The sequence below is a fragment of the Zonotrichia leucophrys genome, chromosome 1A (assembly GCF_028769735.1).
Source record: "Zonotrichia leucophrys gambelii isolate GWCS_2022_RI chromosome 1A, RI_Zleu_2.0, whole genome shotgun sequence".
NCBI classification, from domain to species: Eukaryota; Metazoa; Chordata; class Aves; order Passeriformes; family Passerellidae; genus Zonotrichia; species Zonotrichia leucophrys.
The window spans coordinates 7913448-7937549 of NC_088170.1; the positions used below are offsets into that span (position 1 = coordinate 7913448).

General features: G+C 46.0%; 1 protein-coding gene across 1 annotated transcript; it reads right to left on the reverse strand.

The window, feature by feature from the left end:
• Window positions 1–715: 715 nt before the first annotated feature.
• Window positions 716–10971, reverse strand: LOC135456484 (probable G-protein coupled receptor 19). The gene is made up of 2 exons (XM_064730346.1): window positions 10833–10971; window positions 716–2149 (listed from the first exon to the last, which is right to left on the reverse strand). The coding sequence occupies exon 2, from the start codon at window positions 2112–2114 to the stop codon at window positions 885–887; it is 1230 nt and encodes a 409-aa protein (XP_064586416.1). The 5' UTR covers window positions 2115–2149; window positions 10833–10971; the 3' UTR covers window positions 716–884.
• Window positions 10972–24102: the final 13131 nt, after the last annotated feature.

Consider the following 24102-nt stretch of genomic DNA (forward strand, 5'->3'; position numbering starts at 1 on the left):
AAAAGAACAACTGTTGTGTTTCAAACTGCAATCCAAAGTTGAAAATAATGTTGTGAAATTGCCTGCTTAGCCTAGATCTGATTTTGCTGTGTCAGAGGTGATTAAATGTCAAAGGAAAACTAAGCATATGGTGGTGTTTCAGCAAAAAACAGCCAGGTCAGAATCTGAACCAGACAGAAAATACTGATCTTGACTCACTTTCAAGGTCCTCTCATCTCCTAATTCATGGGAGTTTTTTGCTAGTGGCTTTAATGAGAAATATCAGATCCTTATTTAATGGGGATTTCTGAATTTGTGAAACACATACTGTAAGTGTCCCTGTGGTCAGTGAGGGTTCTTCCAACCCTACTTTGTGTCATAGAGGATGAGGAAGGAAGTTTTTTACCAGACATGTAGGATTATTTCTCAGCCAACAGGGCCCCCATATGGACATCTTACCTGTGGGATCTCAATAGGATGGACAACCCCAGCATAACTGTATTTGCAGGGACGTAGGGGAAGGAAGCCTGGATGGCTTTGGGTGGATTTAGGCATTTATGCACCGTGGCCCATCTTGTAAAGGGATTAAAACAGGCAGTTTTTCTTTCTTTTCCTTTTCTCCCTACAGACAGAGAGTGTAAGGACTCTTGTTTTGCAGATAAGCACTGCTTGTGATTGTAGGAGAGGAGTTTCCCAAAGCAGAATGCAGTGACCGAAATGAAATGGAACGAATGCATCAAACCCAAGGCATTTAATAAAATAAAACATCTCTTTTCCACCCTCTCCCCCTCCCAACCCCCCCACAAAAAACTGGGTTAAAAATATGTAGCTATACATTGGTTCCAAAGGAGAGAAAATTCCTTCTTCTGGGGGTACAGAGTTACTTTTCCAAACAGTGCAGCCCACTAGACAAACGTATTTGGGGGATTGGACGGAATGGGCCAGGCAAGCTTTCTTTCCTTGGCTTCTCTGTTAAAAGCGTCATAGGTGGAGTCTTTGGTGACACTTTTGGCTGTAGCTGGAATATCTGCAATACCAACGTGATTTTTTTTTGCTATCCTGGAACTGGTGGTGATGGTGTATGCATTGCTTCTGTAGCATTTCATGGCAGACATGCAAAAAGTTTCTTTCATCCCTCTTCTGAAGTTTGCATTATAGATGGAGTAGAGGGTTGGCTTGGAGGCTGAGGAACTGAAAGAGATCCAGGTGATGGCCAGGAAAAGCAAGGAGCTCTTTCTGTAGTCTGTTTCCTGTGGGTGCCACAACTGTACCATGAAGAAAGGCAGCCAGGACAGGAAGAACATCGAGTTTAACATTAAGAACATCTTGATGGTTTTCACTTTTGCTCTCGGAACAATATTTGTTGTTCTCCTGACAGTCATTCCATCCGTGCCTATTCTCCAAATGTACTTAATGACTTTCTGGTAAAAAAGGATAATAAAGAAGGATGGGATCATAAACACCAAGAGGAGGTGGATGATACTGTAGGCAGATCCTTGCCAAGAACTGGGGAGAAAAAAGTTGCAGTGCTGGTCGCTGTTGGAGCCGTAGAGAAAACAGGCCGGTGACGCAAACAGAGCACCACAGAGCCAGGAGGCCAAAATCATTTTTTTGGCTTTCCCCCTGGACACTTTGAAGCTCAGGGGGTAGACAATGGTGTAGAATCGATCCACACTGATGGCGAGGAGCACGTAGAGCTGGACCCCGGGTGTGAGGTACTGGATGTACCTGACCAGCCGGCACACGCCGCTGCCCAGCACCCAGCGCCCGCAGCTCAGCTGCAGCAGCAGGAAGGGCGCGCTCCCCACGCTGCTCACCAGGTCTGCACACGCCATGGACGCCACAAAGTAGTTAGTGGTGGACTGTGTCCTCCTGCTCCTGTGGATCACTAAGCAAACCAGGAAGTTTCCCAAGACAGAGATCAGCCACAGCACTCCCCAAACCATGCTGGCAGCTGCGATTTCCCCTGGCCTCAGCCCATACTCTACCAGAGAGTGGTTCCTGCTCAGGCCGGCTCCTGGGAATGGAGGTTCTGCCATCTCGTAGCCAGCAGGAGGGGAGGAGGCTTTGGGGCTGCTCGTGTTCTGCATCAGGAGCAAGGTAAAGAGAAGAACAGGACCACTGCTGTTATCCATGCTGCGAGAAAACTCGGCTACGTCTTTTGCTCAGGCTGCAGACAGAGAGGAGAGAAAAGGTTCTCTTCAACAGCTGTGCATGAAAAGCCCATCTTAGCCTACAAAAGAATATTCTCAGAAGCAGAAATATATACTGTATATTCTGTAATATTCTGTATATTTCTATTGTTTACTGTATATTTCTGTATACTGTATATTGTATAGAAATATATTCTATATTTCTCTGCTAACATCGAAATGCAGCTTCTGGGTTCCACTGCAGGCTGTGTCAGGGGGATCCCACCCCATTCCCTGGCTGGTTTGAGGTGGCTGCCAGCCTTTCATGCCCTTTCACATACTTTCACTTTTTTCCTCACAGCCCCACCCCACATCTGCACCATGTGCACCATGACCCCAACCCTGCCTTCGTGGGAGGGATCAGAAGGGCAGGACTCCTTGGCCAACACAGAGGGTCCCCAGGTAAGAAGAGGCCACAGTCCAGAGAAATTTCTGGACCATTACCATGTATGTCCACAAGCCCTGACCGGACCAGGTTATAGCCCCCTTTTTTGTGTGGTTTTCCTTGGAGCAGGATGTCTGTGGTGGGAAGCCCCTCTCTTGGGGCTGGGGTGCTGCCCAGAGAGACTTCCTGGGATTGAGCACCCTCACCACCAGCCCCACACCTCTGGAAGAATGACTGTTCTAATCTGGAGTGATCCTTAGACCCTTGTGGATGAAGTCAGCTGAATTTCTGGAGCCCTTCAGTGAGAGGCCTTTGGGTTGTGCACTTTGGGCCATCATTCTTGTCCATGGAGTAATGATGTCCCCAACTGGTGACACCAAACCTATCACTTGTCAAATGTCACTGCCTGTGAGTTACAGTTTGTCTGAGGGTGTTACCTGTGTGAAATTGTTCTCCTGCACCCTCCTGGCAGACACACCACAGATTGTGATGGGTGTGGCCTCCCGTTCTATGCCTATATTTCTAGATAGTTTCCAGTGTTGAGCTTAGCCAGATGGTTGGGTTGGTTTTAGCCTGTTGCAGGGATGAAATGAAAAAAATAGCTAATTTTAGTGGCTATACATATGCAAACACCCTGCTGCTGTCTGATGTCCTTTCAGTCATCATATTGACATGCAAAGCCTTTTACTCACTAGACATACAAAGCCTTATCTATGAATCTACTGTGAGAATGCTGAACTCCAGAGCTTGATACTGTGCAAGATAAATCAGGATTCAGTTAATGACTGGAAGATCAAGAAGTTCATCCAGGAAGCCAAATGAACAAGCTCAAAAAGCCACCACCATCCTCCTCAGCTTTCCAAGTGATGCAGATCCCCAGGTTTGCCTTCTCATGGGCTTTTTCCAATGCTTCACTGATGCTTTTTGCTGTGCCTACTCTGGCTCTGCATCTACCACCTATTATTTTCTCCTTGTCTTTGCACTCAGAGTGAAGCCTGAAAGCACAGAGCCACAGGATGAATTTGGGATCTTGTTCCTTGTGCTGTTTTGCATGTCTCCTTCAATAAAGCAGTGCAAAAAAATCATCAGATGAGGAAGAGGAAACTAAGTAACAATTTCTTAGTGTGGTTATAGAAGATTTTTTTTCCTCTAGCTTTTTAGAGCCTGTACTTACTGTGGCTGTATTGTCAGTGCAACCTGCTAAATTACCTGTTAGAATTATCTGTAATAAAATAATACACGTGGAGGCTATTAACTAGATAGAAAGGAACATTATGGGATAATTTTCTTCCTTAATTTCCCATCTTGCCATGCAGAAGTATGTGCCATTTAAAAACAGCCAGCTGTACAAATTAAGCCTCATAGAAGAATAATCAGATAAAATGTCTTGACCAGTACTGAAGAACAGTGGAAGTCTGGTACAAGAATGAAATGGCCTTTCCAAGCTGTTAAAATAGGCAGAGTTGCTAACATTGTTTTTGATATTTCTCCTTGTGAGCCAAATTTGCTCCTCATGTCTGCTCAGACCTGACACATTTAGTTTTGCAGGTGGGTAAACCCCAAAACAGTTACAGGGCTGCAGTGCCCAGGAAGTACTTTTTGGGGTTTTTTTTGATGCATCTTGCCTAAGAGTCAGCCCAGCCACTGCTCACAGGAGAGCCTGGGTTACCTGCAAACACCCCTTGGAGAAGAGAGGAATTGAGCAGCCCTGGGCAGAGAACAGTGTGTGACCCCAGTGGGGAACAACCAGTGGGTGCCCAAAGGAAGGAGAATTCCAGGAGATGAATCCAGCTGCCCTGGGCTGGCAGAGGAAGGAACACAGGGGTGGAAGAGCTGCCCATGTTCAGCACAGATGGTTCTCATGTGCTGCTGCTTCCCTTGCTGTCAGTGGAACAGGAGAGGCACCCAGCAGAGGGACAGCTCATGCTGAATCTTTTGATTCTTCTTTGGAAAACTCCCAGGTCATTTAGCCCACTGCCCACGAGGCACAGGTGAAAATATAGTTGCAATTACAGGGAGTTTAACTAACTTGAGCCTAGGATTTCACTGGTTGTACAGCAATTATTTGCTTTATTTTCAGAAAAGTAAAATGTGATCTGATTAACCACTGTACTCTGACATTCCTGCATTCCTAGTCATAGGTAATCTTTTCTTCAAATGGACCAGAAATGAATTTCTTTTATTTTAAATAGTCTCTATTCAAGCCTATTTTCCTTATGTGGCACTGAGATCAGGATCATGCTCTGATTTAATACTAAGAATCTGAGTGTCTATGGTGCAGCATATATTTTTTTTCAGTGAGAAATTCTGGTTTCTATGAGTCTGTTTTTTATAGTGGAGACTTGAACTTTTGCATTATGAGTAATGCTCTAAAAGGAAACAGGATCATAAAAAGCTCAGCATAAGCACAACTCTTTATGGATCTGAGATGCAAATAACTGGAGATACCATGGCTTGCTGCATTATTTATCCCCAATTCCCATGTCTGTATTTGCTACATTGTTTGCTGAAATACAGTTTAAGTGTTAGGGAACCATTCAACTTGCAAATATCAGGTCCATAAAAACCAGTGATGAATTCTGTCAACTCCCTCTGCCCTGAAGGTCCATAATTAAAGATTTAGAAGCACAACAAGTAGAAATTATGTATAGCAAGTAGGTGAGCCCTAATGACAAAAATACTTGTATTAATTTTCCCTTTAAATCAATATAATACTGACCTGCATGGCTGCTTTCCAGTAATTGTGAGTCTGTGTGGATTCAGCAGTGCCAAAATTCCCACTTTGTCTTTCAAGCATTTTAGAGTGGGAATCCTTTTAAAACTGGTATGAGGGAGCCCTTTCTGTATTTCTGTTTAAAAACCTACTTCTTTGTGCATTAGCTTTGGAAAAGAAAGAGCATGAGAGATGACTCATAACCATTGAAGAGGGATTTCCTGGTGCCACAGTTCCATTTTACTGACCTTAATTTGCAGTTTGGAAACCAAATAGCTCCATTTTGAGCTGATAGCTCTCCATAACAGATCTGTTACTTAGAGATTAACTGTTTGAGCCACAAAAACTTCATGCAAGCACTGCCACGTCTACTTGGCTATTGCACAAAGCCCCTATGGCACAGTCACTGTGTGTTTGCATGTTCACTGTCCTGTCTAAAATTGCAACACCTATTGCAACTTGGAAGAGCAAAATCTACTAAGATTCTAAAAGGAATGCAGTAAATGGGATTCTTAAAATGTTTAATCAAAAGAAAAAGCATTTTGTTTCCTAAACAGTGTTTTTCAAGATTAGAAATGCAGCTAAATAAGCACATCATTGTATGTTACTTGACCTAAGCACTAGCAGAGGGGCATTTTTATTCAACATTTTTTACCTCTCTGTATCATAGCTGCAAAACACCAGGCAAGCGTTGGCCCAGCAAATTATTTCAAAAGCATTAAGCTGGTCATTTACTTCATAAAATTCCCTCTCTGGAGAGTATCTCGGGAAGAGCTGCCAGACTGGAAGAGAAATGCTTCATCTAACTGAGTGTAATGAACATTAGGAGTGTGAGTAAATTGAATCAGAGTGGGGGAAGGGGGGCTTTTGTCTGGCTGTGAGATGCTAGAAGATGACATCCACCCTGCCTAAATTCAGATGAACTGCCCTGTGAGTGCAATGTGTAGAAATCCCTTTGTAGAAGAGTTTTAGCCTCTCTCTGTCCCTTGCTGTGCAGAGATGCTGTTGTGCATATTGAGGCCATTTAGTCCTGCTGCTTCCTGCAGAGGAATGCAGATGCACATGCTTCTGCCAGCACTCAGTTTCCCTGCTCATGAAAATCCTCAGCTTTTTGCCCTGCTCCTCTTACCAAGGCACTTCTATTCTCTGGGCCTTGCTCTGAAAATCTGTCCATGTGAAGTGTGTTCCTCCTCACTCTCTGCATTCCAGTATGTGGGGATAGAAAACATCTGCCCCTATTTTATTTGGAGAATAAAATATTTTGGGTGCAGCAAAGCCTTTGAGATCCATACCCACACCTCACATGCTGCTGCCTGCTCTCTAGCTTCACCCAGCTGGTGGATATCCTTGTCCCACAATGTGGATATCCAAGGATGACAGGGCTGTAAGCAAGGATTGGCTCATGGATGGAGCTCTCAGTGCAGGTGTGGACATGGCTCAGCTGATGGTAAAAGCTTCTGAGCTGAACTGATGGAGTAATTCCAGTTCTGGCCCCTCAGTTTAGGAAGGACATTGAGATGCTTGAGTGCATCCAGAGGGGGCAGTGAGGCTGGAGAGGGGCTGGGAACACAAACCCTGTGAGGAACAACTGAGGGAGCTGGGGGTGTTTAGCCTGGAGAAAAGGAGACTCAGGGGTGCCCTTATCACTCTCCACAACTCCCTGAAAGGAGGCTGTAGCCAGGTGGGGTTGGGCTCTTTCTCCAGGCAGCACTGGCAGAACCATAGGACATAGTTTCAGTCTGCACCAAGGGAAGTATGGGTTGGATATTAGGAAAAAGTTTTTCATGGAAAGAGTGATAAAGTTCTGGAATGGTCTGTCCAGGGAGGTGGTGGAGTCACCATCCCTGGATGTGTTTAAAAAAAGACTGGATGTGGCACTGGGTGCCAGGGTTTAGTTGAGGTGTCAGGGAATGAGTTGGACTCAATGATCTTGAAGGTCTCTTCCAACCTTGTGATTCTGTGGGTAAGCTGATCTGTATTTTCGCATCTTACATCAGGTTGTGAGGGCCCAGCCTGTACTGAGGAGTGAAGTCATGGGAGCAGAAGTATGGATGGAATCAAATAAAAGAAGGAAATATTCTAATTTTCAGCACATCTGAAGAATATTTGCTGTATGTTGGAGGAAATTCAGGGCACCAAGGCAGAGTCAGCCATCGGCCTTCTTTGGCTCTTCAAGCTCTTTTCTGACTGTTTTAACAAGATATTGAAACTAAGGACAAGGATATGATACTGCAACAGCTGCTAGGATTGGAATAAATTTTTATTTCTTGTGCTGGCTGCTTGGGGGAGAATCCTTTCTGAGCTTCATCCTTCTAACTGAGCTTAGTGAGGAGTGAGACATGCAGTAGCTAACTGGAACAAGAACAAGGCCCATCTCTTCCTTCAGGGTCTGTCAGCTCACACCTGGAGCAGTTAACTGGTTAAGGGCAATTCCACAAGGTATGATTTTGATGAGCAAGCAGGATTCAAACCCCTACACAAGTCCCAGGTCACTGCATTTTGGCTGAGTCTCTTTAATAGATGTTGCTGTCTCCTTAATAGATGTTGCCATCTCCTGAAGTTCATTATGGTTTTAAATGCTCTGGGAGCAATGGCTTTTCCCTGCATTTGGAATGAATATTTCTCATGTATTTACTGGGGGTTAAGACTGACCTAGAGGAAGTTACTGTAGGTCTGTTAACCTGGGGTAAGCTGCTAAAACCCAGTAATTATTCATGCACCCAAACCTTGAGATGTTTATTCTCTGTTGGCACTGCGAAGGAGCCCTTACTATAACTGCAGATACACCCAACATCATGCTCTGGTCCAGGTACAGGCAGTGGTAAAATGTGAGCCAGTGTTACTCAGTGTTACTGCTCAGTGTTACTCAGATGAACACCCTCACCTCCTCAGAGGACACCAAGCATTTTAAAAACAGGCACACAACGGTTGCAAGTCTCTTCTTGGAGATGTAACTCTTGCCCCCAAAGGACAACCCCTCAGGTTTAAGTGTTTCAGGGCTTTATTTTATCCTCCCACTGCTGGGATTATGCAAAACTCCAGATGAGCCCTAAATGTCTAAAAATGATGATCCAAAAATGGTGGCAGAGCCCAGATCTGTGCCCAGTGTGACTGTGGGGGCACAAAAAAGTGGGAGCAAGCAGAAGAAGGACTGACCTAATTTCCAACTCTGCTGTCACAGCTTCCACCTACTGGAATTGTCCAAGGAGAATGTAGAGAAGCTTGAAATACATCTCTGGAGGCTTTTTGTCCTCTCTGATGGGGACTGAGTGTGTCCTTGGGCATGGCTAGCCTGTACCCTTCCGTGATTCAGAGGTAGAAATATAGCTGCTCTCTCCCACGTGCTTGCATCAATTTTTGGCAGCACCAGGCCCTGCCCACAGCACAGCACATCCTTCTGCTCTGTGTGAGGAACATGGTGCTTACCAGGGCTGCTTTGCCATGGTGGGTGTTGACACATAAGCGCTGGTGAATCTCATGCCTGGCTGGTTTCTCTGCCCATCTCTTGAAAATTCTCACCCTCTCCCCCACAGGGAAAATGCACCAGCAGATCTCTCACCAGCAGGGAGCACGAGCTTTCCCCCTTGGAGAGCCTGAAGAATTTTTTTTTTTACTGTTGGTTTTGTGTGGAAAGGTTGTGTAGAAAGGAATTCTTGACAGGACATGTTGTGAAAACGGATTTCTTGTCACACAAGATGTTCATGTGGCAACAGGATTTTTGCACTGATGTGAATATTTAGGATGAGAGTTCCTATCATGGGGCTCTTGACCCTTCTTTGGTAATGTGGAACTGGTGCTCACAGGGCAGTGAGGTGACAGGGAGTGGGGTGGCAGTGGTGGCTAATAACCAGAGATGCCTGAGGTGCTTCCAGGAGGACTTATCAACAGGAATGAGAGGAGCAGACCTGCATGAGCAGTAGAACAGCTCTCACACAGGCCTCTGCCTGAGGATACAGCCATTAGGGACAGCATTTCAGTCCTCCCACACCAGCTGGGCTGGAGAAGCTGGGAGGGCTGAAGGCCATGCACAGCCCAAAGTTGGGTTGGAAATGCCTGATGTGGAGATGATTGTGGGAAGGGATCTCTCTGCTGGCAGGGCTCAGGGAGGATAAAAGCAGCCACTGAGGAAAAGTGTCAGCCCCTGATCTGGAGATGCCTTCATGGACAGGGTGCCAGTTGCAAGAACTCTGCTTCCTCCCATTTTTCTAGGCAAGGATGGAAGCTGCTGGAATGCAGAAATCCCAGGCACACAAGGGCTGAATCGTGTTTTGGTGCTGGGAGAACTGGTGGGGAGGGTGAGCCAACTCCACCTGAGGATGCTGGGGATTTGTTCTGCATGGTCTGACTGAAATTGCTCTCTGTCAAACACTTGAGAGAGGGTGCCTGGTGGGGCTGCAAAGGAAAATGCAGGTGGAGTTCATAGGGTGAGACCCAGGTGTGGAATTGCACAGCTCTGCAAACAGAGGACTCACAGGAGAGCTGGGGCAGGGAGAGTCTGCAAGCTCTTGCTTTGAGACAAGGAGCACAGCTCCCCAAAAGGGTCTAAAGTGTAGAGATTCCTCCCCTCACTGACTCATCTGAGACCAGAATGCTTAAAATAAATCAGAAATCAAGCTTACTCATAAATCAAGTTTCAAAAAAATCCCATATTTAGACACCCAAATAAGCTTTTATGATGCCTCTGGGTTGGCAACCAGTTTTTCTGCAAACCAAGCCACTTGTTTAAGTGGTTAAGAGTGACTTTAACAACAAACCTTCAAGAACCACATCTGAGAACCTTTGCCAGAAAGAACTGGCTATGAATCCTGCCTCATACACACAAATGGCCTTTTGAAAGCAGAAGGCAGCTTTGCTTCCCCCTTACTCCGTGGAGCCAACATACTGTTTGACATGCTGGAAGCCAGCTGGATAAATGGGAAATATTGCTATGCATTCTTAGAGAGTCTGTGCCTGAATTAGCTAAAGCAGAGCAGCCCTCTTGCCTGTGCTGGCTAGGGATAAACAAAGATTGCTCTGCCTGTGGGCTTTCCCTGAGTAGCTGCACCAAGGCACCCACAGGGAAAAAGGGAGACAGGGCTTTCAGAAAGGATATTTTCAAATTAATGACTGAAAAATACAAAAGCAGATGTTCCACAGCAATAACGTGAGGAAGGAAGAAGCTGCTTGAATGTATGTAGAGACAGAAAAAAACCAGGTGAGCAGATCGGTCTGCTCCATTGCTGTAAAGTAATTTTCTGTTTTCGCTGAACTGATGTCAGGAGGTAACATACAAGTAACATATTGAAACAAATAAGTAACATAATTGAAAGATAATGAATATACATAGAGAGAATGTAGATTTGTCCAGAAAATATAGGTAGTTATTCTGCAGTAATTCTACACACTCCCCTGCTTTCAGCATAATAAGCTTAAAATTCAAGCCCCACAGAATATTTTCTCCGGAGGAATGAGTCCTCCTGGCTAATCCCCAAGTGATTTAAATGCACATCAGATAAATTACTGGGAGAGATCGTGCAGGGAGAATTGCCCCTTTAGCTACAGCAGCCCCAGAGCACCCACATACCTGCTCCAAAGCATAATCCCAGAGGCGCTGCTCTCCTCCTCGTTATCCCAAGCGAACTCCCGCTCATCCTGGGAGCCCCGCGCTGCCTCCAGGGCTGCAGCTGCTGCCGGCGAAGGGAGGGCCGGGCTGTTCCGGCTCTCTCCCGCGCCGGAGGGGAGGATGACGTTGGGCAGGGCTGCCCGCTCGCTGCCCGGCTGCTCTCGGTGCCGGCGGGATGCGGATGGCGCGGCCCGGCCGCCGCTCCCGCCCCGTCGGGGCATCAGCACCGCGGACAGCGCCACACCGGGAGCGCCTCGGGGACACCGCGGGGACACCGGGGGGACACCGGGAGGGCCCCCGGGCTGGGCCGCCCCCGGCCCGCGGCGGGGCCCGGCTGCCGGCGCTGACGTGCCCGTTGCCATGGCGAGGATGCTTTCCTCCCGCCATGGTCGCCATGGGACCCCGCAGCCTGAAAGGAGAGGAGAGAATGAATGACGGGAGGGAGGTGGGGAGAATGTTTAACTAGTTTCCTCCGGGAATTGGTGCCTTCTTTCTTTTTTCTTCTTCTTTTTATTTTTTTAAATTTTTTTTTAAATTCCCATGTGGATACTGAAACTTCAACAGCCTGGTCCGTATCCCTGCTCTGCCCCCGATATAAAATTCAGCACGTTTTTTTATTTTTTGAGGAATGGCACTGGCACAATTTCCTTATGTTCTCTGTCACATACACTTTATTAAGTGTATTTATATACATATATATACATTTTATTTACCAAGCTGGAATAATAACAACCCCCCACCCTGAATTTTAATCAGCTTTCTCTCACAAACATTTTTCCCGCAGCTCCATAAATTGTATTACACTGGAAGGATGAGGAAGGAAGGGATCTTTTTAGCCCTGGCAAACTTTCTGCCCATGAACTAAGCAAGAAATTTGTTTGGAGTATGGATTTCTATTATTTCGGTGTTTCTGGCTTGAAATGCATTGGTAAACTGAACCAATAAAGGCTGGGCGTTCTCCTTTGTTTTCCCTCATTTTTCAGTGGAGAACTCCAAGTATATTTTAATAATTGTTTTTACTAGATGTCTTTAGTGGAGAAAAAGTCCAGTTTTTTATTGAACCTGTCAAGGAAGAAATAACCCATGTGGTTTTCTCCCCCCTAATTGCAGCGGTGTAGTTCAGTTTCCTGTATTTTACACTACTAACAGTGGAGTGGGCACCCTGGGAATCAGGTCAGAAACATGGAATAATAGACTGGGCTAGAAATAGGTAAGGTGTGGGCAGAGTTTTTGACTGAATGACATGGAGAGAATCAACAAGAATTGTCTGTTCATCTTCCAGTGGAAGAATTTGGAAGGGAGCATCAGATGAAGGGACCTGGCTCAGAACACAAAGAAGGGGAGTAGAGGGGAGTTCCTCAAAATATGGGTGCAGCCTCCTGGGGTTCCTTGCCAAAGGATGGCGTGAGTGCAGAATTTAATGTGAAATTGAGAAATTGAGGAGAGATTGAACAAATGTTAGGAAAAAAGCTAAATAGAACTGAAATATCTAAAAAAATAAAACATACAGCTTTCACAAAATCATCTGAGCTCAGTGCATTGGAGGTTGGGAAAACTCCTGGAGAAAGGACTGTACTGAGGTCCAGTGAAAGGTATTTTTATAAACAAACCAATAATTTTATGAAGGAGCTGGGAGTGTGACTTTTAAAATACACCCACAATGCCTTTGTCCTGTTAGAGAGTGACAATGGTGATGGCAGTACACCAGCTGCATTACCAGGTACTTCACACAGGGCTTTTCAAAGTTTGGTGAGTTTTTTCCCCAGCAAGTTGGGTTTTATGGTTGTGGGGGTTTTTTTGTTGTTTTTTTTTTTTGTGGTTTTTTTTTTCTTCCCTGTGATTGTCAGTGTTGGAGGAAGATAATCTTAATTTTTGCCTACTTTCCAGCTTGGTTTTCCTGACAGTGCAGGAGGGTAAAGGAAAATTGTCTGACATCTGTGTTGGGAAATTGTTTCCCAGGGAGATGGAAGCTGCTTGACTGACTCACACCTCAGTTCCTCCAGTTCAGGGGTGGAACATTTAGCAGCTGTAAATGCATCATGCTTTGAAAGAAAACAACCCTGACAGTTGTTTTGGGGTTCACTTTGTCCTACTTGCCCCACAGACATAAGGATGAGGGCTTGAAGCATTTAGTGATACGCATTTTTCATGAGCTTTGCTTACATTATTTTCTCCTGTGGCTGTTGGGTCAGTCAAGCCTTTATAAAATTCCCAAACCACCCGTTATTCCAAATCTGATATCAGTTGTTGGTTATCCCAAGTGATTGTTGCTGGTTATCCCAGCCACTGTTGCTGTTGATTATTTTGGAACTGCTTTTGCAGGGCTTTTTGTTTTGTTGTTTTCACCTGTTTAAATCCCAGCAGTTGTTCAGAGAGTAGTGAAAAATGCCCCACAGCTGAGCTAAAACCATATCTTTAACCATATCTTTTCTTAGCTGTGCTCAGACCCCTCTGAGATCTGACCTTGCCCCTCTGGGGTCTGAGCACAGACATGTGAAAGGAAAGTGAAATTCTGGGATAACGAGTTCTGGGAACACCTTGCATGAGCTTGGTGTGGAAAATAGCAGCTTGCCTGGAGGAAACATGACTCACCCTCACTGGTGTTTGGGAAAGCAGGGGGATGTCTGGGTTTCTGTTCAATTAAAGCTTGTTATGATCTCGCTTGCTTTGCCTCCTCCCCAAGCACCGCACGCAAAGCAGGATCCCCTGGCCCTTGGGGTGAATACACTGCACTGTGCATCCTGATGGATGCCATTCCTTGTGACTTACATGCACAGAGAGCAGCTGGGATGAGTCAGATCTCTGTGGCTGAGGCTGCCACAGCTCCTGTATTCTTGAATTAAATGTGTTTGAACAGAGCAGGGCTGATATGTAACCATTCATTGCAGCAGCAGTGAGATCTGTGGCAACTTTAAAGAGGAACTCATTCCCTGGAGACATTGATCCTTTGCCTCTGCTTCAGAGAGAGTTTCCAATCATGTGGTGATGTCCAAGTCAGGACAGGAGGCTGAGGACAGAAAGGATTGCTGGCAATGCCAGTCAGGGAATCCTAAACAGGGAGGGAGCTCTGGCATCACAAGGAGCTCTGACAAGCCAGGAAACAGGGATAACCCAGTGCTAAGGAAAAGAGAGTCACAATTTATTATTTCTGTGTGCATTCTTGGCTGAACGTGATTGATTTGATTGTTGGGGTTGCTACCTCCTGCCCAGCAGAACAAAATCTGTTTTACTTTCCTGATAGGGCCAGAGAGCCCAGGATGGCTCAGACATGGTCAGTGTAGTTTGGGGGCCTTGCATAGAGCAGAGCTGGGGGTGTGAGCTTGCCTTAAACCAAACCAAAGACCCCAAATTCATGAATTACTCTCATCTGCGTACCTCCAGATAAGAAGCCTGGATCCCTGCAGGCTTCCATGGCTCTCCTTGGCAGAACTATCCCCACCAGAAGTTGAACAAGCTTATCAATAGGCAGGATTAGTTCCCCACAGTGCCAACTCCTCTTCACCTGAGGGGCTGCAGAGATGGCAGCTGGCTCTACATCCACACTGCAGAAGGAAATGCTCTTCCCAACAGCAGATCTGGTTTCTCAGGGATGTGGAGGGTGAGAGGAGTTGGTTTTTAGCTGCTGTGGTGCATGCCCTGGCTCAGATCAGGGTCATGTCCAGCCCTGAGTGTGTGCTCCAGCTTGGCACAGCAGCTCAGGGGTCGGCCTGGCTCAGTAGGACAGATATTTAAACACATAATCTTACCCAAAACTGTCCCTTGTGCCACACAGACTTGTGCAGACATAAAGGCATCCTGCCACACCCTGCTGTCAGACAGCAGCCTTTAGTTCTCAGCCTCTTTCACCCAGCTAAGACTTCTATAAAATTTTGCCCTGTGAGACAAAAATGAAGTAAGCATTGAAGAGACCAAGCCTTCCTTGCAGCAGAGGGAATTGGTCTCTTTGGTGCTGAAGTGTCTCCTGAAAATAGAATGAGAGGCTTGCAATCTTGACAAGAGCAGTGGTGAGATAGATTGCCAAAATCTGGGCTAAATGCTGATGAGCTCTTTCTTATGCTTGGGGGAAGAGATGTGGTAGAACTGTGAATTGAGCCCTTATCACCCAGGACAATGTAGAGAACACGCTTCTCACTTGGCATAGGGAAATTAAGATATAGGGCTTCCTTGAAATTCTGAAATGTTACTCTTTTGAATAATCACCAAGATTCTGCATATAAAAATTCCCATAAGCATTTTTATACATTCACATTTAATGCATTGGCTATTTTCAGGTGTTTTGCAGAAAATCCTTGCCTTAGCTCATCTTTGGTGAAGGAGAGCAAGGAATCTCCATAACTTTCTCATCTTATGTACTTTCCTTTCTCTTGCTGCCCTTTTAAACACAAAGACCCTTGTCTATGCTGTGATGGAGTCTGTTCAGCAGATCTGGCACTGAGCTTGGGAATTCCATGTGCTCCAGCTGTCCTTGTTCACGCTCTGATCAGGGCTGGTTGCTGCTGATGGCTGGAAAGCCAAATCCACGTGTTCCCTCCAAAAGATGCAATGGAGTGGCTTTACAAGGAAAACACACCCAAGGAGTGCTGCAGGTGTGTTTGCTTTGAGCCTGATGGCCATCTCATTAAAACCATCAAAAAGGCTCCCCCTGACTTCAGGAGGGAGATGATCTCCTCCTCTGGAGTCATCTGTTGAGTTACACAAAGGAAACAAGGCCAGGCTTTATAATGAAGTTGTTTAACTTATTCCAGGGTTAATAGCTGATGGTTTAGTCCTTGCAGAGGTTGAAGGGTTGCTCATGACAAGTGATGAACCAGCCCTGAGTGGTGCTCTGCCAGCATCCCTGACCATGCTGCTGATGGGCACGGCATGCTTATCCATCAGCCTTTTATGGGCTGCCTATCACTGGCTTTCATGGCTTCCACATCACTGTGAACCTCAGCTGGGAAAACAAGCAACTGCTGTGCCAAAGAGCCGAGCAAAGCCTTTGGAAACTCACTTAAATGATTTTTGGCATTTGCAGAACGCTCGGTTGGCGGATTGAACGTTGTGAAATGTATTTCTGGGAGAATATGAGAGGCGCTCCTGCCACAGGGCTTCCTAATGTGCAGAACGAAGCTCCCTGAGCTGCCCTCCCGCGCTCCGGATCGCAAATCGCTGCTGCCCTCCCGCGGCCCCGGCTCCGCGTGTCCCGCAGCATCCCTGAACGGCTCTCAGCATCCCCGAGTGTCTCGCAGCATCCCTGTACACCCCAGAGCATCCCTGCACATCCCGCAGCATCCCCACGTGGCCCTCAGTACCCCGCACATCCCGCAGCATCCTTGCGCCGCCTGCAGCATCCCCATGTGTGACCATGTTCGCAGGGGTCCGAGGATGAGGGAAGAGACGAGGATCTGACTCCATGTTTCAGAAGGCTTGATTTATTATTTTATGATATATATTATATTAAAACTATACAAAAAAGATAGAAGAAAGGATTTCATCAGAAGGGTAGCAAAGAATAGAAAAAGAAGGAATGATAACAAAGGCTTGTGTCTCAGACAGAGTCCGAGCCAGCTGGACAGTGATTGGCCATTAATTAGAAACAGCACTATGAGACCAATCACAGATGCACCTGTTGCATTCCACAGCAGCAGATAACCATTGTTTACATTTTGTTCCTGAGGCCTTTCAGCTTCTCAGGAGAAAAAAATCCTAAGAAAAGGATTTTCCATAAAAGATGTCTGTGACACCCGCGCATCCTGCAGCATCCCTGCACCACCCGCAGAATCCCTGCATGTCCCACATCATCTCAGTATGGCCCTCAGCATCCCCACACAGCCCTCAGCATCCCCAAATGGCCCTCAGCATTAATGATTGTTGTTTTAATTATTGTTTTTCTTTTCCTCTGAGGCTTCTCAGCTTCTCAGGAGAAAAATCCTGGCAAAGGGATTTTCCAAACACTGCTGTGTTGTTCTACTCAACATTAGTACATTGTCTGTGTTCTTACCCTCCTTGGACTGACCTGCAGCCACTTTTCCAGCTAAGTGAATTTAGGGGGCAATGCTGCTTTTATAAACAAGCTGTGATGCCCATGGTGAGTATCTTTCAGATCTAGCCTGAGTAATTGAACGGGTGCAGGTCTAATCAAGTTGTCCTGCTCTGGGCTGGAGGTGGCTGCCTGCAGCAGGGTGATGGATGTGGCTCAGTTGTGCAAGCCCTGCTCCTGAAGTGCTGAGCTAATGAAAAGGCAGTGGCAGTGATGGACTGAGTTAGAGGCAGATGGGAGTTTGGATCTGCTCCTGCCAGTGCTCTCCTGTTATCTGCAGTGAATCATGCACAGCTGTGGCTGCTGGGAGATGAGCTCTGGGGTCTGAGCTAAAAAAAGGAGCAATGAGAAGTTCTCAGCTCCTGCTCTTCAGCCAGGAGAAAATTATTTTATATGGTGAGTGAGATGTGCTGCCTTGTGCTAAGTTACTCAGAGGAGGGAACAGAATATAACTCTTACTTCTCTTTAATGACTCCTTGCAGGGAGCCAGAGCCTGTCAGCCTGAGAACAGGAGCTCTAAACACTCCTTCAGTCTTCCAAATCACAGAAATATAAGTCTCTTAGAGATGCCTCAGTAGGTGGTTTAACTACAGCCTTTAATCCTCCTGTGCCTCAGCTCCCTCTTTTTTGAGATACAGATACACTTGGCTGTATAAATATCTCAGGGATTGTGATATTTTCTGCTGTCTTGTTACTGTGGTGGCAAAATACAGAGGCAGGGCATCACTCTTTATTGTTAAATTTCCAGAGCTGATGTTTTAAATGAGTGTATGTTTTGGAAAGAGAGTGAGGGAGGGCTGGAGACAGAGGGGACTTGCTCAGCATGGGCAGGGAATGGGCAGAAACACTGCTCCCAAATCTTCCCCTCTGGTCATGGGGCTGTGCTGGTGGATTTTGAGGGGAAAACCTCAAATGTGGGACTTCCAGGCAGTATCTGCTGCAGCAGCACTGAGCTTGGAAGGTCTGGAGCTGAGGAACAGAGGTGTCAGAAATCTTGTCAAAACCCACCAGGAATCTGCTCAAACAACCTTCATAAAATAATAAATGCACCTTGACATTTCTGAGCATGAGGGATGACAGGAGATCACAGAATTTTGGGGTCCTGCAGCAATGCCCTTACAGGCCAGCAGTATTTTGGAGGTTTTGTGCTGTACCTATAGAAGGTACATGTGATTAATCCACTTAACTTGTGGGTACCAAATGCTTGACTTAAGGAGAGAAAGGATCTAATGTGGGGCTTAACACCTCAAATGGAATTCCTGGCAAGCCTAGGCATGAGATTTTCCTTTCAGAGATTAGATTGCTTGGTAGAAATGGAAATCAGAAGACCAGGGCATGGTTAAAGAAGGAAATAAGGAAGGGATGGTGTAACTTCACATTTTTCTATGGGCTACTTCACGCTTTCCTATGGGAAGATAAAAATGAATTTTGGTGGAAGGCACTTATTGTAGTGATGGGAAAGAACTGTGCCTTGAAAAGTTTCCATCCCTCATGATATGAGAGGGATGGAAATGGAGGATAAGTAGAAATAAGAGGCTCTGAGACCAGGAGAGTATATTTATGAAGTGTAGCCAAGTGAGGAATAATACAACAATGAGAAAGAAAAGAGGTTCAGCATTCATTCATACAACAGCTCATTCTTACTTTTTTTTAACATCTTCCTGGCATAACATTGAAGAATCACAAAATAAAATAGAATCACAAAATAAAATTACCGCTTCATACTATGTTTCAGCTTCTATCTGGGACAACACTTGTTCTGCTTGTGATACAGAAGTCTCCAAAATCTGGCCTGTGTTGGTAACAGCATCTCTGCAGGTGACCAGAGGGGAGTTTGAGCAGCTTTTGGCAGCTCCACAGCCCAGGCTGAGCCTCTCCCTTCAGCGGAGCTGCATCAGGGGTGCTGCACCAGGATTTGGAGCTGTGCTCACAGCACAGGATGAGCTGCTCTCTTTCATCCCTGGAGAATTTCCCCCAGCGCTGCCTTTGTCCTGCTCTGCACCCCCAGCCCTGTCTGCCCTGATGGAGGAGGAAGATGAGGGGTTCTCCTGTCCTGCTGCCTGCCTGGAGGCTGGGATGAAGCTCTCGTTGCGCTGCATCCCGCGGACATGGCTTGTGCGGCAGGCTCGGCAGAGGGAGCCCCGCGTCCAGTCCTGGAGCTGGGGAGGGCGCAGAGCCGGTGCCGCTCGCAGAGGAAGATCGCCCTCCTCTTCCTCCCTCCCCGGGGAGCCTGAGCGTGCCGCCGGAGCGGGAGTGCCCGGCAGGGTCACACAGATCCCTGTGCCAGCGCTTTGTGCTGGTTTTTGGTGCACTCAGTGATGCACCATAAACCAGCTTGGGATGCACCAAAAACTTTGGGATGCTGTGCTCCCAAACTCAGCTCTCCCACCACATCCCCGGGGCAGCCCCATTCTGCTGGAAAAGTGATGGAGGAGGAGGAGAACTCTACAGAGAGCCTGAGAACAGGAGGTCTAAGCACTCCAGTCTTCCAAATCACAGAAATAAAGTCTCTCAGAGATGCCTCAGTACATGGTTTAACTACAGCCTTTAATCCTCCTGTGCCTCAGCTCCCTCTGTTTTGAGCCACAGATCCACTTTGCAGCCATGCTGGCTGTATAAATATCTCTGCATTATCCAAATTTGTTTGCTACTCAGTTGTGACAGTGTTCACAGGGGTTGGAGGATGAGGGAAGAGACAAGGATCTGACTCCATGTTTCAGAAGGCTTGATGTTTTATCATATATTTTACATTAAAACAGTACTAAAAGAATAGAAGAAAGGATTTCATCAGAAGGCTAGCTAAGAATAGAACAGCAGAGAATGATAACAAAAATTTGTGGCTCAGCTCTCTATCTGAGCCAGCTGGACTGTGATTGGCCATTAATTAGAAACAACCACATGAGACCAATCACAGATCCACCTGTTGCATTCCACAGCAGCAGATAATCTTTGGTTACATTTTGTTCCTGAGGCATCTTGTCTTCTCAGGAGGAAAAATCCTAAATAAAGGATTTTCCATAAAAGATGTCTGCAACACTCAGTGGAGTTCTGTCACTCTGAAACTGCCCAAACATCCTGCTGCCTGGCACTGCCTCTGCCACCAAAGAGCTGGCAGAGTGTGTGCAGCTTGAGGAGGGAGGTGTTTCTCTTGTGTGGCAGCTCCTGTACAGCCCCCCTGTGTTAAATATTAACCTTTTACTGCTGATCTTCCAGGCCATTTTACTCTATCTCCAATTCTCTTGACACACAATAAGAATATTTGGAGTGTAATTTGAATTTTCTATGCCTGGCTGCTTCACTGTTAATTTTTTAATTGAAAAATCAGGGTTTCAGCTAAATAAATATTTTAAAGAAAATATAAAAGATTTTTGGTCAAAAGCTATTCTGTTTTAACTTTCATCTGCAAGGCTTTCATATTTGTGACAGTTGTGTGAAAGCCTTTACTTCTCATGTTAACAGATTTTTTTCCCCCAACAACAATTAGGACTTTATCTTGGAAACTTCCTGTTTTCCAAAGAGTTTTCTGTTTGAGCAGCCCGTGTGCCCAGCCCTGGTTCAACAAAAGCTGTTCATGCTCCAGGCCAAGAGGCAGAAGAGAGGATGGGCAGCACCGGTGATTTTGGGGCTGTGCATTGCTCAGGACAGCAATAGTTAAGAGAAGCTGACTCTAAAAGAAAACAAAGAACCAACCTCAGTGATGTATGTAATGCACATTTCTTGCTTCTTTATCCCAGAACTTCAGGGTCTGAGACATTCTCAGGTGGGTGTGTTTGTTTGTTTGCACATCCGTGGCTTAGCTGAGTGAAGTAGTTGCTGTCACTGGCAGGCAGGAGGTGAAGCCCAAAGCATCAGACATGGTGTTCCTGTCACTCATTTTTGTTTTCCTCACTTCTTGCCTCTCTTTTCCCTTTGCAGTGAAGGGGGAGCCTGTCCTTTATGGTGTCCCAAACTGAGTTTTGACACGGTCAGCCTGCAAATTGAGCTAAAACTGGTTTGCCTGTTCCAATAGGTAAGACTGAAGAAAACAAGCCCTGCTAGAAAATGCGTTGGCCTGCCTATGATTTTAAACACAATTTGGCTTGTAATTTGATTCCCTTTGAAACAGGCCAGCTGGTAAAAGTCCAGCTCCAACAGGCGCTGGAGAGGAATCTCGACAAGTGAACATGCTTTTAACACACCCTGCTCCATCATTCATGAGGACCTGTTGCAGAACAAGCCATTGTGCTCTCCAGAAGTGCTGGCTGGAGCACACCAGCCACTTCCCAGTCTCCACCACCACCCTCTGCTCTGAAATAAAGAGGAACAAACCTGAGGAGCAGCTTGTGAGCCTCTGTCTCATGTACAGCTGTGACCTGACTGAACAGGACAGTTCAGTCCTGTTAAAAAACCTTAAATAGCAGCATCTATGGTGCTGTGATGGATAAATCTCCTTGCAGAGGGTTCACCCTTGATCAGAGCAGGTCAGCCATGACCATCATGGAAAATTGCTGTCCTGAGAGGACAGTGAGGACTCCGAAATGCTGGTGGGAGAAAAGAGGGACCTTGAATCCCCTGCCCCCTATGGATTAATACAAATTGGTTTTCCTTGCAAGTACACCAGGTCTCCTCAGGGGATCACAACAGCTTTCTGAAGTTGAACTGGCTGAGACCAGGGGCTAAAATCCTCCTGGGCTGGCAGGCAGCTCATCCCTCAGGGAGTAACAGCTTCATGTCATTCCCTCCTGGGTATGGAGAGCTAGCACGGGTTTCTCTCATAGGACAGGGTGGGAGCACTGATGTGGGCTGTATGGGAAGCAGAAAGAATACAGAGGGACTGCTTGGATAAACAGGAGGGAACAGCCTTTTTCCAGTGCCCTGCAGGTGCTGTGCTCCCTTGGCAGAGGAAGGACATCTCTGCCAGCTCTTCACCATCTGCTCCTCTGCTCCTCCACCAACCCAGCCAACATGCAGTGCAAGGATGTCTTTGGATTTCACCCATGCCAAAAAACCACCCCAAAACCCAAATCAAAGTTCTGTAGGGCTGATTTGCCCCCTTGACTGGACCCCCATGCCCTCCACATCCCCTGCCCAGCTGGGCAGACCCCCATGTCCTGTTGGCAGGCCCCACAGCTGTTTGCTTCGGGGTGAAGAGCACAGCACTGCTGGAAACCCCCAAGGGGAAGGAGACCAAACCAATCTCTGGGTCCTAGAAAATGGGAAGATGTGACCAACAATTCCAGGAGAAGACAGGAACATTTCAAAGTGAACAGCAGTGCACAGCACCAGCCCAGATGACTTTCTTTAGCCTGGTGGCTGCGTTGAGTCATTCATCATATTCTGAGCAACCAGCCACGCTTCAGCAGCAATTACTGCTCTGTGACAGCTTCCAAACAATGCTCCCTGCAAGCTGTGCTTGCTGTCAGAACCTAAAAAAACAGAGGGTGAAAAATCCCAAACGTAACCAAACCAAAACACTGCTTTGCAGAGAGTTTGTGCTTTTCTTTTAAGCTCAACAGGTGTTCCTGGTCACCCTGCAAAACCGCAGGGGAAATATCTGCATGCCACTGAAATGAAGCAACTCGAAGCTGAACTCTGTGAAGATAATCCCATCTTTTGCTTTTGTTTGGTAGAAATGAATGGAGAAAAAAAAAAATCTTCAACTCAACTCTGGTTTTTCATGATGATAGAGTGAGGGCTTTCACCACCATCCCAGTTTTGGACTGCATCTGATACAGGCTCATGGAGACAGGGGGCTGTTATTAGAGCTGGGTGAATAATCTACAGCAAGGGACTGAATGGAAGTGTTTGGCCTTTTATCTGTTTGTAAACTATCTGAGAGCATGCCTGGATGTTCTTGAATGTGTTTGTTGTTTGAGATAATGCTGCCCGTGATTTCTGCGAATAATCATTTATTTGTGGCTTGCCCACGAGCATTTAGATAGTCAAAATGTCATTTTTGTTCTGTGATTACATGAGTGCAACCCTGAGGCTTCCACCAGTCAGGAGTGGTAAATTCACTTTCTGTAAAACCCTATTGAGATCTTCCTGGGAAATGTGATTTCATCTGCAATATTTGTGGGGGGAAAAAAGGGAGAAAAAAGCAGTTAAGTAATGGAGGGAAGGAGGGGATTGGGGGTAGTGTTCAAAAAAATTGTTGACCAGCTCTTGTGTTTGTCTTGATCCACAGTTCCTTGGTTATCCGAGTGGTTGGATGGTTTTGTGGTAAGGACACCTTGGGGGGTAAATTGCAAAGGGGTATTAAGGAAAAAATAGTCAATGCTATAGACAGGCTAAGTACCTGCACCACAAATGGGGGCAAATTAATTAATTAATTAATTAATTAAAAAAAAAAAATTTGGGGCAAAACCAGTATCTTGCAAAAAAAGCAGGGCATGAATTCATTTTGGGTGCCTGTGAAACTTTCTCCTGCAACTCCTTCAACAGAGGCTTGTTGTTTATCCATTGCTTTCTGAAAGCAATGCACTACAGAAAATTATTTCCTCTGCAAATATTTCCTGACTTGTGAACCCTCTGCTTCAAAAACAGCTTCTCATTGAACTATTGTATGTGGGTAAGCATTTCCAAAACATGAGATGTCTTTTGGCCGCCCAAAGAGCAGTGTGGGCTCCACTTTACCTGGTTACAGGCTGCTTAGAAAGCTGATGGACAGCACATCAGAGATGGTAAAATCTAAAGTAGTGTGGGCAAAGGTGTGAGCAAAGGTGTGAGCTTGGTTTTGGGAGATGAAATAGGCTGTGACCTCATGCAACTCTGCTCTGTTTCCTTTCCCAGGCTTTGTCTTTACCACTTAAAACTGAGAACACGTGGGGTTTTCTACAACAGATGAAGAAAAGAAAATTAAACTTTCTGTAATGGAAGGGGGAGAAAAAAAATAACACTGTTCTTTCTTGCAGCCTTCCTGCTCTCTCTCTCTCTCTGTGTCATTTTACTAGGTATTTACATCCTCTTCTGTTCTGCCCCTCATTGTGACTCATTTATTGTTCCTCTACCTTGTCTTGTTCCTTTTTCCCCAGGCAGATTTTAGTGGAGGGGAGTCATTTGAGGGAGTAAATATCTGCATGTCCAGCCTGGGACCAGTACAGACTGAAATAAGGGTTGCACTGAAGATGAGGCATTTTTGTGGAAAATGAAAACAACAATAACTTTTTCTCATATTATTGACATTTTTCAGAGGGCGTCGTCTTTGGTAGAGTGAACTAAAGCCAGAAT

What these genes read in the sequence shown, in the direction of transcription:
- LOC135456484 (XM_064730346.1), bottom strand. Translation starts at nt 2,114, where the DNA reads ATGGATAACAGCAGTGGTCCTGTTCTTCTCTTTACCTTGCTCCTGATG.